Below are 14,078 nucleotides of genomic sequence, written 5' to 3'. Positions count from 1 at the left end.
GTTGTTTTTTTTTTACAAAAAGTTAATTTTAATTTTTTTATAAATTAAGAAATTTTTAATTATTTTGAAGAAAATTTTTAACACAATTTTTAATTTACAAAAATAAAAAAAATTTAAAGGTTTTCAATTTTTTAATAAAATATAAATTTCAAGGGAAAAAAATTATTAAATTAAAAAAAAATTATTTAAATTAGGTAAATAAAAAAAAATAAATGATTTAAATTTAGTAATAATTTAGGTTTTATAATTTAATATTTATATTAAATTAATTAATTTTTAATTTTATTTTCCTTAATTTATTTATACTTTTTTATTATTTTATTTTAATTTTATAATTTTTTTCACTTTTTAAATGTTTTCATACAAAATTTTATATTTTTTTTTTTTATTTTTTTTTTAAATTAAAAAAATTCTAATTATTTTGTAAAAAACAAAATTTTGTAAATTTACAAAAAGTTAAAAGTAAAATTAAATAAAATAAAAATTTTAATTTATAAATAATTTAAATTATTATATAATTTTTAATTTTATTTTATTTAATTAATTTAATTTTTTTTATTTTTTATTTAATTTCATTTTATTTCCTTTTTTTTAAATTTAAAAATTTTTTTTTCTCTTAAAATTTAAATTTTTTTCAGAAAATTTTAATATCTTTCAATTAAAAATTATTTAAATTTTTTCAATTTTTTTTTTCACTTTTTAAACTTTTTCATACAAAATTCAATATTTTTATTAAAAAATTTTTTCTTTTTTTAAAAATTTTTCAAAATTTAAATAAACGACTAAAATTTTCAATTTCCCCTTTCAGCGAAATCTTACATAAAACGATCGAACTAAAAGTCACATACGATATAGACACATCCATATATCCACATACGTTTGGCAAGCAGCAGCGAGGCAAACAGTCTATTGAAATTCGCCTTTTATTCTAGTCAAGAAGAACAGGTCGTCTTGCCAAGAACACACAACCACGAAACAACTCGCGACTTGATTGATTTTCCATTGCCTGCCTTAATTTCTAAGTTATTTGGTAAAAAATGCTGCAACTACCAAAGTAAGTGGCCAATGAATAAAAATAGTTCGTGCGCGTCGTGTCGAAATGGAAAAAAATAAATTTTTGGTGAAAAGTGAAATCAAATTATGAATTCGGGAAAAGGTCGTCGTGTGCAGAGGGAAAAAAAATTTTCATGCTGATGATGTAAGAGTGAGCGAAACAACGTTAGAGAGACGTACACACACTCGTGGCTCGTATTTTGTGTGTCGACACATTTTTCACAGCTGTATTGATTATTATTTACCCCGTGGATGCAGAGGAAAAATGGAAATTATTACTAAACAGCTGTTTGTTTGTTCAATGCAACATTTTTCATCGTGGCGCTTTTATTTTTTTTCATCTTTCGTGAATGAAAGTGCAAAAAGTCAGATAAAAAACTCTTTTGTTATGAATGACTCAGTCAATGGAGAAGACCTTGAGAGTTTTTTTTCGTTCTATTAATATTTTTTGTACACGCATCATTTTTTTTTTAATAGTTTTGAATGTCAAGTCCACACATTGACGACAAAACGAGGGAATCTGGATACAAAAATGTTTGAAAAAAATAAATCAAGACCTTGTCGTGATAAGAATTCAAAAATATCGAAGTAAAAATCAAAAAAAAAAATAAAAATTTAACAAAAAAGTGAAACCTTGACACAATTTCAACCATGGGAAAACACCCTTAACGAAAAAAGGGGAAAAAAGTGACGTAAGGAGGATTAATTCTAATTAGCTGATTGTTGATTCACGTTAACAAAAACTTATCAACAGTGATACGTTATCTTGATAAACTGCCTCTTTTGTGAATGACAAGCGATTTTTCCGTGATAAAAAATTATTTCAATGCCAATTAGGCGCAGATAATGAAGAAATTGTCGCTTGAAAGTCAAAAACTTGCTAATTGCTCGAAGACCGAAAAATAGAAAAACACGACAAGGGAATTCGCGTCATAAATTTGATACCTACGTGTCACAAAAATAACGAGCGCAAAGTCGTAAATATCAAATTTTATGGCTGAAAATTGATTTTTTTCCTTCAAAATTGTAATTGTCGTGCAAGCGACACTTTTCAATCAACTACACGTGTAATGATGTCAGTTTATTGGGTAGTTTTGAAGTTTATCAATAACGCCGCCAGTTTTGTATGACGATAAAAAATATGAAACGATGACTAATTAGGAAGGGAAAAGTTATGAAAGCACTTCCGAGAAACCGTAAAGTTTGTTTTGATACGAATTGTGAAGATTTTGTGTTTCGCGAAATAAAAAATTTACAAATTTTCATGAAATTTTCATTTTAAAGAATTTTTTTACATTTAAAAATCTTAAAATTTAATTTTTTTTTATAAAAAAAAAAATATTTTAAAAATTTTTACTTTAATTTTTAAAAAAAAAAATAATGATTCATATATTTTTTTAAAAAATAATAAAATTTTTAAATATTTTTTTAATTTTTAAATATAATTTTACCATAAAAAAATAATTTTTTATTTAAAAGAGAATAATTAAAAAAATTAAATTTTAAATGAATTTTCATATGAAAAGAAGTTAAAAAAAATAAATATTATTTTAATTTATTTTTAATTTTTTGTATCTGTCAAAAAAATTATTAAATCAGAATTTTTTAATGAAAATTTAAAAAAAAATCGAGAATTAAATTTTATAAGAAAATTCTCAAGTTTTTAATAAAATCTAAAATTTTTTATATTTGAAATGAGTGTCAAAAAACTAAAAATATTATTTCGCAATAATTTTTGATTAAAAAAAAATAATTCAAAAATTTAAATTTTTAAATGAATTTTCACAAAAGAAGAAATGAAGAAAAAATAAATTTTATTTTAAATTAATTATTTACTTTTTTTTAAATAATTTTTCTTATTTTTTTCTGTAAAAATGATTAAAAGAAACTTTGTTTTTATGAAAAATTTAAAAAAAATCGAAAGCTAATTTTTTTAAGAAAACTTTCAAATTTCTTTTTTCAATTATTTTTTTTAAATAAAAAAAATAAAAATATTGTTTCGCAAAAATTTTCTTATTTTTTTTGTGAAAAATAAAAAAATCCAAAGTTTTAAAATTTTTATTCAAAATCTAAAATTTTTAAAAATTTCTTCAAAAAATCTAAAAATTTTATTTCACAATATTTCTCGCCAAATTTTTAATTACGAAAAAAATAATTTTTCACATTTTAATTGTAATTTTAACGTCAGTTACATTTCTATTACTGACAAATCGACACACAGCAAGTGCGATTTTTTTTTTGCTCGAAGATCTATTTTTATTCCGCCGCTCTCTCTATTATTATTAATTTTTTTAATTATGTAAATTGTGCTGTTATTAAAAGCAGTAAGAACCTGCTGTAAACAGTTTATTATTGACTCAACTGTTTATTTTACGAGGAAAACGTCTCGTTACAAATGGATTTTCCCATAATTTTCACTTTTCGTGTCAATTAATTAACCACAAGAATTGATAAAAATCGATCTCAAGTAATTTTTTGAGACAATAGAAATCGTTTCTTGTCATAAAACCGGCAATTTAACCTTCAATTAATGCCCACGCGAACGAAAAAGTCAATTTTTTTGTGATTGATGACTTTTTTCTTTAATTTTTTAAAGAGTTTTAATAATTTTTTTCTTTTTTCTTGTAGATTACGTCTCTTATCACCTCAGACTCAACGACTTTTCAATCAGGTAACGGGCGGAGCACTCAGTAGGACAAGAACTCGATCTCTGGATCGCACATATCACGAAGTATGCGGCGACATTATTTGCCCGTCGATCGTGCAGGGCATCGATCACATTCGGGATCCGCGTTTGAACAAAGGTCTGGCATTTACATTGGAAGAACGTCAAGTTTTGGGTATTCATGGATTGCAACCGGCGCGTTTCAAGACGCAAGAGGAGCAATTGGAGCTGTGTCTCATTTCCATTCGGCGATACAAGGAGAGTCTCAACAAATATTTGTATCTCGTTGACTTGCAAGTGAGTTCGGTTCTTTTTTTCTTTTACACTTTCACCTTCGATATCGACATTGAGGAATGTGATAAAAAATGAATGACGCGTGTGTACAAGTATCATTAGTGTATAATTAACGTTTTAATATCGGTTGGTGTGTCAATGAACTGACCAAAATAATATTTTTGTTTGTTCAGCTCGACGGCACTCTGTTGATTTATTTATCGTTTATCGAAGAACTTGTAACAGATTTTTTTTTCGTGAAAAATCAATAAAAAGTTGAGTTTTAATTTAAAAAAAAAATTATAGAATTTCTTTGTTTTTTTTTTTAATTTTTATTAATTTTTTTATCAAATTTTTTTTTATTTATTAATTTTTTTAAATATTATTTTATTTAATTTTTTTAAATAATTTTTTTTATTAATTTTTTTTCTAAAATTTTAAAATTTTTATGAAAATTTTTTTTATCAATTTTTTTGATTTTTTTTTTATTGAAATAAAAATTTTTACGAATTTTTTTTTATTATTTTTTTTTTTTTAAATTAATTAATTTTTTTAATTAAATTTTTATTCATTTTTTTTATAAAATTTTTTTTATTAATTTTTTTTTTTAATTTTTATAATTTTAAATAACTTATTTTTTAAATTTTAAGAAATTTTTTTATTTTTTTTTGTGAATTTTTTATTAATTTTTTTTATGAAATTTTTTTAAATTTTTTTTTATTTTTTTTTTTTTAAAAATAATTTTATGAATTTTTTTTATTTTTTTATAAAATTTTTATTAATTTTTTTTTTTAATGATTATTTTTTTTTAATCTAAATTTTTTTTTTATCAATTTTTATGAAAATTATGAAATACATATTTTTATTAGGATTTTTTTTTTAATTTTTATGAATTTTATTTTATAATTTTTTTTCTAAAATTTTACGAAATTTTTATTAATTTTTTTTATAAATTTTTTATAAATTTTTTATTAAAATTTGAAATAAAATTTTTATGAATTTTTTTTTATAAAATTTTTACGAATTTTTTTTATTAAAATTTTTACAGATTTTTTTTTGTTAATTTTATGATTTTATTTTTTTTTATAAAATTTTAATAATTTTTTTTTTTTAATTTTTATGGAATTTTTTTTATCATTTCTGACGAATTATTCTACAAAATTATCAAAAAATCATTTTTTGGATATTACTTATTAAAATTTAAAATTTTCCTCTTTTAGGATCGCAATGAAAAACTATTTTTCCGTTTGCTCGCGGAAAATTGTCAGGAAATGATGCCCATCGTGTACACGCCAACTGTCGGTTTGGCATGTCAAAAGTTCGGATTACTTTATCGACGTCCCCGCGGATTGTTCGTAACCATCAACGACAGAGGACACGTGTTCGACGTCTTGAAAAACTGGCCTGAGAACGACGTTCGTGCGATTTGCGTCACGGATGGCGAACGTATTTTAGGTCTTGGCGATTTGGGGGCTTGCGGTATGGGAATTCCCGTTGGAAAACTCGCGCTGTACACTGCCTTAGCCGCCATTCGCCCGCATCAATGCTTGCCAATTGTCATCGATGTCGGCACAAACAATCAAGATTTGCTCGAAGACCCGTTATACGTCGGTTTGCGTCAAAAACGCGTCACCGGACAGGAATACGACGACTTTATCGATGAATTTATGCAAGCAGTTGTCGAGCGATACGGACAAAATACGCTGATTCAGTTTGAGGATTTCGGAAATCACAATGCATTTAGATTTTTGGACAAATATCGCAACACGTATTGCACGTTCAACGACGACATTCAAGGAACGGCGTCAGTTGCGGTCGCTGGATTGCTCGCATCGAAGCGAATTACGGGAAAACATTTGGCAGACAACAAAATTTTGTTCTTCGGCGCCGGAGAAGCTGCCATCGGAATTGCTGATTTGACGGTTCGAGCGATGCAAGCGGAAGGCGCTTCGTTGCAAGAAGCTCGAGATCGCATCTGGATGTTCGATATTGATGGTTTATTAGCTAAAAATCGTCCCGAGGGAAATCTCACGGGACACAAAGCTTATTACGCGAAAGATCATCGCCCGGTGAAAGATTTCCATGAAGTCGTTAAAGAAGTCAAGCCGAGTATTTTGATTGGAGCATCTGCCGTTGGAGGAGCTTTTACGCCCGAAATTCTTCAAAATATGGCGGAATACAATGAAAAACCTGTAATTTTCGCACTTTCAAATCCCACAGACAAAGCTGAATGCACGGCGGAACAAGCTTATCGGAATACACAAGGTCGATGTGTATTCGCGTCAGGATCTCCCTTCGGTCCAGTTGAATATGAAGGAAGAACTTTTGTTCCGGGTCAAGGGTAAAAATTTTAATTTTAATTTTTTCCTTACAAAATTTTAATAAATTTTTAATTTTGTTCCTAAAAATCATCAAAAAAAATTATGAAAAATGAACAGAGTAAGTTAAAAATTTAAAAAAAAAAAATTAAAGAAAATTTTTAAAAATTATTTTTTTTTTAGAATAACGCATACGTTTTTCCCGGAATCGCTCTCGGCGTCATCGCTACAGGCACGCATCACATCCCCGACGAGATGTTCCTCATTGCTGCTCAATCAGTTGCGGATCACGTGAGTGACGAAGACATTGCCAAAGGATCCCTCTACCCGCCATTGAGTTCCGTGCAACAGGTTTCCTTCGATATTGCTGTTGGACTCACGAAATACGCTTATGCCAAAGGTAAACATTTATTTTTATTACTGAAAATTTGAACAAAAAATGAAAAATTTAAATAAAAAATTCTAAATTTTTAATATTTTCGAAAAAAGTTTCAAAATTCGTCAAAAACTAAAAAAAAATTGAAAAAAATTTAGAAAAATTTTCTTTTTAATTTTAAGTTTGCTTTTTTTCGAAAAATTTAAAATTCGAGTTCGAAATTTTTTTAAACAAAATTATCAAAAATTTTTTTAACATTTTTTTACTGAAAATTAAAATAAAAAATGAAGAATAATTCATTAAAAAAAATTATTTTAAAATATTTTCGAAGAAAATTTTTTTTTTGAATTTTGAGATTTTTTGAAATATTTAAAACTAAAAACTTGAGTTCAAATTTTTTTTTACTGAAAATAGAAAAAAATTAAAAATTCATAAAAAAATTAAATTAAGAAAAATCTCAAAATTTTTCATATAAATTTTTTTTTTGTAAATTTTGAAAGTTTTTTTTTTTTTTTTTGTCGAAAAATTTAAAACTTGCAATTCGAGGTCAAAATTTTTTTAACATGTTTTTTTTTGAAAATTAAAAAAAAAATTAGAAATTCATGAAAATTTTAAATATTTTCGAAAAAAAAATCTTAAAATTTAATAAAATATATTTTTTAATTAAATTTTAATCTCAAAATAAAAAAAAACATTTTTTATTTAAATTTTGAGATTTTTTTTTTTAATTTAAAGCTTAAAATTTCAATTTGATTTTTTTTTAATTATTTAAAAATATGTTAAAATATTTTTTTTGAATTTTTTTCAGGTTTGGCATCGACATACCCTGAGCCAAGCGACAAAAAAGCCTACATCAAGAAGCAATTGTACAACTTCAACTACGAATCTGCGTTGCCCAAGAAATGGGAATGGCCCGACACAAAGGAGGTGATTAAAACTAAACCATTAAATCCAACTAGTTTGTACTAAAAGGCTTCATTGAGGCGCAAATGTGCCCCCAATGGATGCGCCTTGTACTTTTTTAATGATATTACTCTTCTTTCTTACCTAAAAATTTAAAATTTTAGCAAATTTTACTTTTTTCCTCATTTCATTCTGCATTTTTGAGAAAAAAAAACAATGCACGTCAAAATTTCGCACTTATATATTTATAGAAATTGTATATATATTATTTATATTTATTATTATTGTTAAATATTTACTTCAGAAAAATATTTATTTATTCAAAAAAACAAAAAAAAAATTAAATCATCATTTTTTCTTATTTTTTTTACATTTTCTTCTTTGTATTCCTCATGTTAATTATTAACCATCCAAAAATTCTACTAATTGGCTCAAATCATCATCTCATCATGTAGAAGTACAACGTACGGAAGACAACCATGTTTGACTAAATTGGCTAAAAATACAAAAAAATTCATCAAAAAATTTTAAAAAAAATATCAGTGTCGTCCTCAATTCACAAAAAATTAAATAATTGGGAGAAAAATCATCAACCGCTTCTGTTATGTCCATTATATGTTTTATGTTTTTAAAAAAAATTTGACAACGACGAGAAATCCTTACAAGAAAGGCAATATTTATCAATTCAAATCATGGAAACCAAATTTTTGTTCCTTCTTCAAGTATACTACTTCAAAATCCCGTAAAATGTAAGATATTTTTAAAATATTTTTGTTGTTGTTGTGTAATTTGTGTAACAAACAACGTGTACTTAAAAAGTTATAATGTATTAAAAACGGTGCTTAGCAATTTTTTGTTGAAAAAAAAAATGTTAAAAATATAAATGTTCCTTTTTAATAAAAACAAAATATATGAAATATATTGAAAAATACTATTTTTGCAAATTAAACAGATGGAAAATGCAGCAAAGTAAAAAATATTTAAATTTAAAAAATTAAAAATATTCCAAAAAAATTGATTTTAATAAAAAAAATTATTTTGATTAAATATTTTAAAAAATTAAATTTTATTTATTAAAAAATTTTTAAATATTTTAAAAAATTAAATTTTTATTTATAAAAAATTTTTAAATATTTAAAAAAATTAAATTTTAATTTATAAAATTTTTTTAAATATTTAAAAAAAATTAAATTTTATTTTATTTTTATCAAAAAAAATTAAATAATTAAATTTAAAAAAAAAATAATTTTTTTTAATAATTTTAATTTTTTAAATTAAATATTTATACATGCCCGCTTTTGTAAGGTAAATGTTTAAATTTCTTACAAAAAAATGTAAAACTAACATATTTTTGATGATCAATTATAAAAAATAATATTTTCACTAAAAAATTAAATAAATCAAGTGTTAACCGTGAAAAAAAAAAATAAAAATAACCCTCAAAATATTTTATTTTATTTAAACTTGTGCCAACATTATTTATTTTATTATTTTTTTCAATAATGTTAGTATTTTGCTCGCTTGCAATGCACTTAACTCACACGTTTCTAATCCAAATAAATTATTTTATTTCCGAATTTCCATCAAATATTTAGTATAAAATCCCAAACTTAACAACTTCCTTCTTTTATAGATTTCTTACCATCGCAAACCGAGTTAAGGTATTTATATAACTTAAAAAATACAACATAAAACACACTTGATTGTGATAAATTGTGAAAAAAATAGTAAAACGCTTGCAAAATTACCTATCATTGATATTCTCATCTAACGTTGAAAAGTATTATTAAAAATTTATCAGTTTAGAACAAAAATTAAAAAAAAAAACATTAATTAGCTAGATGAAATTTTTAAAAAAGATAAATGTTAAAAATTATTAAAAAAATATATATATATTAAAAAATGTAACAAGTACACCTGAACAAAAAAAAATATTTCTACAATTAATGTTCATTCACGATTGGATCACTAAAAGCACTAACAAATCATCGATTATTAATTTTTTGTTTTTTTTTTCACATATATTTTAGAACGTAAGACAATTAATATGCATGTTATAGAATTTTAAGTGAAACCTGAAAAATAAAAAAAAAACTTTTAAAAATAAGTGGAAATTATTTAGACAAAAAAAAATAAAAATATATAAAATATATGATAAAAAAAAATAAATTAACAATTGTTTTTAATTCGCTTTTATTATTAAAATTTATTTACAAAAAAAAAAAAAAAAAAAAAAACAAAATCCAAAAGCAACTGGAATGTTTATTATTTTCATTTGTAATTATTATCAAGTAGCGAAAATCTTAAATCAACTCACTGTAGAGGTTGACTGCTTCATTACGCATTTGCCTATTTATTGCATGATAATCTGCTGATGACTTTCTTGACGTTTGTTTTTGTTTTTTTCAGTTTTAATATTTTTTTTATTTATGATTTTTTTATAGACACAAGTTTTAGATGACTCGATTGGCTTTGAATTGGATAAAAGTTATTATTATAAATTATGAGGTATTATGTATAAAGTTGTTATTATTATTTGTAATGTATGTTAAAAAAAAATATTTAAATAAATATATTTTATTATGTTTGATGTTAAATATTTCTCGAGCACTCTTTCATACCTACCTTCATTATATAATAAAATTTAAAAAAAATAAATAATTTTGACAGATTTAATTTTTTTATAAAAATTTAAATTTTTTTTAATATTTTTTAATTATAAATATTTTTTAAAATTTAATTTAAAATAAAAAAAATATATTAAAAAAATAAAAATTGTTCAGAAAATATTATTTTTTATAAAAATTTTAATTTTTTGAACAATTTTAATTTTTAACAAAATATTTTTTCAAAAATAAAAACTTTTAAATTAAAAAAATTTAAAAATTATTCAAAAAATTTTTTTTTCAAAAAAACTTTTTAAAATTAAATAATTTTTTTAAATTAATCAAATTAAAATAAATTAAATTAATTAATTTCAATTTAAAAAAAATATTTAAAAAATAAAAATTATAAAAAAAATACCATCTGTCAAAATTATTAACCCGGAAAAAATACAATAAATAAATAAAACACAACAATTAGTTGTACCAATAGAGAAAATGTTATCTCTAAAATTTATTGATGCTCTACATTTTTTTTTATCTTCTATGATAACTAATATTTTCCAATATCTATATCGTTAACATACATGAAGAAATATATGAAAAAAAAAATTAAAATTTATTTTTTTGTTTTATTAAAAAAAGATATTTCTTGTAAAAATCTCAGATAAATAGCAACGAGAGTTAAATTCAAGCAAATCTTATCTTATAAAATGTACTTTTATTACCCAACAATGCACCCTGTCCTGTCCTTATCTATTTAATTTACTTTTACGTTAAAAATGGCAAAAAAAAAATTAAAATTTTGTTTGTTTGTTTTCTGTCAGATGTTGCTATCACAAAATTAAATTTATCCTAATTTATAATTTTTTTTTCTATTTCTATGGTTAATTTTAATTTTATGTCTTAATATTAAAAAGTACCAAGAATAGGGAGGATGAAAGAGAAAAAAAAATGAAGGGATAGTGAATTAAATAGAAAATGAAGTCGAAAGATACTGATTCGTTACTCACATAATCTTAAAATTAATAAAAAAAAAATTTGAAAGAAAATTTGGAAACTTTTTTTTTCTAATATGAAGTTGGTGCCCAAAAGTTCATTTCTCTCAGCATTGTGGGTTTCGCTTTGACAGTAGTTGTTGTTGTCGTTGCTGCAGTTGATGATGATGTTTCCTGACCTTTGTTGATGTTTTGGTCAATTTGTTTCATGTCGAATTGAGCAGGTCGTTTTGCCTCGACAATTTCGTCGGCTTCGTCGATTTGGGATGACACAGATACCGTGGATGATGTTAATTCACGTCGCGGGCCTCCAAATAGACCGGTTAAGAACCAAGATCTGAAAGTTTTTCGAGAATTAATTAGATTTTAATTTTGGTAAAAATCGAAAATGTCAAAAATTTTGATGCAAATTCATTTTTAGAACATTTTTATTTAAACTTTTGTCTAATTTTGTGTAACTTTTGCTTCAAAATTATTATTTTACAAAAAAAAAAATAATTTTTTAAAAAATTATTTTATTCACTCATACAAATGCAAAAAATTTAATTTATTTGTTCAATAAAATTTTTTATTATTCGCAAAAATTTTTTTTTTATTAAAAATTATTTTAAAATTGAATTTTTAATATTTTTTCAACATACATAATTTTTTATTTATTTTTTTAAATTTTAAAAATTATTTTATTTTAACTGAATTTTTTTTAAATAAAAGTTTCAAAATTTTTTAACTGATTTTTTTTTTAATTTTCACAATTTTTTTTTTTATTAAAAAATTATTTTTAAAATTGAATTTATATTATTTTTTTCAGCATAAATTATATTTTAAGAAAAAAAATAATTAAAAAAATTTTTTTTGCTCCCAAAATTCTTTTTTAAATAAAAAATAATTAAAATTTTTTTTTTTGACTCACAAATTTTTTTCTTTTTTGTTTTGAAAATTTAAATTAAAATAAAAATAATTTTTTGCTCAAAAATTTATGTAACTTTTATAAACAAATTTAGAAATCAAAGATAATTTTTTGGAATAAAAGCTCTATAAATGTCAAAAATTCCTTAAAAATCTATTAAAATATTTTTTTTTTTCAATTTGAAAAATATTTTTTATAATTTTTAATAAGGATATTCACATTAAAAAAAAAAATCTCTTAAAAAAATTAATTTTAATAAAAATTTTCAAAGAAAATTTGATAAAACTTACGTTTTTGGCGCGTTATCTTGCGCAGTAATGGTGAAATACGGATTTGGCTGAAACTTGCGCATCGTTTTCGGCGATGAGAGAGGAGATGCTGGAAGTGATCGACTATTACGGCGTTGCATTAACTTCGGATCGTTGATTAAATTGTCCTCATCCTCGGGAATGGGCGGCGCATGATCGTCGTTATCGTTGATTTTTGCCACAGTAAAGCGTTTTGTGCTGTGCAACTGTTGTCCCGTGCCGCCGACAAACTTTTGCGCTACCTTCACCAATGAGCCGGCACATGCAGCAGTTTTGAAATCATCATCGGTACCCTTGGGTTTGCTGCTGTTCGGAAAATGACCTTTTTCAGCTGTGAAGAAAAAAATTTTTTTTAATTAATTTTTTTTGAAATTTAAATTTTTTTTTTGTTAGATTTTATGAATTTGGGAGTGTTTTTGGCTGTGAGATGATGACCTTAACGACTCACCATCATCAACGGCAGAAATGTACTTTTTACATTCCTGTGAGAAATCTACAGAGTGAATCTTGTCATTTTCATAGTCAGATTCCATCTGAGAGATTTGTTGGGTGTGATGGCTGAAGCCCTTTGCGGATGTCGCGGAGACCTTTTTCACGACAATGGCTCTCGTGTTTGCATCGTTTTGCTTGGCTTTTTGCTTCGACGCGGCAAAAGGGAAGTAAAAGCCATTGTTTGACGGCGGAGTCATCGGACTCAAATCGTCAAGCGTGAGTCTACGGGAAAAAAGTTGCTAAAAAAATGGAATTTTTTCTTAAGAGCACTTTTCATCATCAACCTGTGTGCTGTGTCTCGCATCCACTGAGGAGTCGATCCATCTCCTACACTTTTCGACATGATGCTCGGTTCAATTGGGGGTAATGCTTTCTCGTCTGAAGCAAAAATTCAACATTAAAACAGTTCGTCACAAGGCGCATTCAAGAAAAAATGCAAAAAAAAAACAATAAAAATTTTCTTTATCTCTCTCGAGAACGTCAAGCCCACTCGACTTTTACGATTCGAATGTTCTGCTTTGTGTCGTCGTAAACAATTTGATTATCGCGTCTATCTACTAACTTTTGCCATACGCGTGACTCTCCGTTCGCGTCAAAAAAAATATTTTTTCGTCAAAATAAACAAGATTATTTAATGCCTCCTCGTTCTTTGATATTTACTAATATTTACATATGACTCGTTCAGTTCTCTGTGTCGATAGACGCGTCGTACTCCATTTTTGCTCACATTTTTTCACTGTTTTCTCGCAGGTTTTTACGTTTTAGCGACACTCACCTGTTAAAAATTAGAGATAAACTCCCATATTTCAAGACGGTACAAATTTCCTTAAATTCTAAGTTGCTAAAGAAGCAAAAAATTGAGTTTTTTTGGGGATTGTTTGCCCTACAAAGGCGATTTTCTCGCGATTTCTCTTCGTATGGAGAATGTTGTAGATGTCTCTAAGCAGCAAAGAGTTTGACCCAACGAACAATTTTTTGTTTGAAGTTTACGTTTGAAAAATTTTTCTGTTTAAAAATTTTGCTTGAATTTTTTTTATTAATTTTTTTTAATAAATATTTTAACTTTTTAAAATATTAATTTTTAATTTTTGTAGTTTCAAAATAAAAAAAAAATAATTTTAATTTAAAATATTTTAAAAAATACCATCTGCTAAAAATGTTTTCTTGAATTTTTATTTTTTT

At 24.2% G+C, this 14,078-nt stretch overlaps 2 protein-coding genes across 2 annotated transcripts; one reads left to right on the top strand and one right to left on the bottom strand.

Moving 5' to 3' along the window:
• Positions 1-920: 920 nt before the first annotated feature.
• Positions 921-8,423, top strand: LOC134838478 (NADP-dependent malic enzyme). Its single transcript, XM_063854018.1, has 6 exons — positions 921-1,054; positions 3,682-4,015; positions 5,212-6,332; position 6,430; positions 6,493-6,709; positions 7,494-8,423. Exons 1-6 carry the CDS (start codon positions 1,038-1,040, stop codon positions 7,652-7,654), a joined length of 1,851 nt encoding a protein of 616 aa, XP_063710088.1. The 5' UTR covers positions 921-1,037; the 3' UTR covers positions 7,655-8,423.
• A 2,469-nt stretch (positions 8,424-10,892) lies between these two features.
• On the bottom strand, positions 10,893-13,826 carry LOC134831136 (uncharacterized). Its single transcript, XM_063844796.1, has 5 exons — positions 13,672-13,826; positions 13,181-13,274; positions 12,853-13,118; positions 12,387-12,735; positions 10,893-11,526 (listed from the first exon to the last, which is right to left on the bottom strand). The coding sequence occupies exons 2-5, from the start codon at positions 13,237-13,239 to the stop codon at positions 11,262-11,264; spliced, it is 939 nt and encodes a 312-aa protein (XP_063700866.1). The 5' UTR covers positions 13,240-13,274; positions 13,672-13,826; the 3' UTR covers positions 10,893-11,261.
• Between the last annotated feature and the right edge of the window lie 252 nt (positions 13,827-14,078).

This window comes from Culicoides brevitarsis, chromosome 1 (genome assembly GCF_036172545.1).
Source record: "Culicoides brevitarsis isolate CSIRO-B50_1 chromosome 1, AGI_CSIRO_Cbre_v1, whole genome shotgun sequence".
NCBI classification, from domain to species: domain Eukaryota; kingdom Metazoa; phylum Arthropoda; class Insecta; order Diptera; family Ceratopogonidae; genus Culicoides; species Culicoides brevitarsis.
The sequence above is the reverse complement of the archived record's forward strand: the minus strand, read 5'-3'. Positions and strand labels throughout refer to the sequence as shown.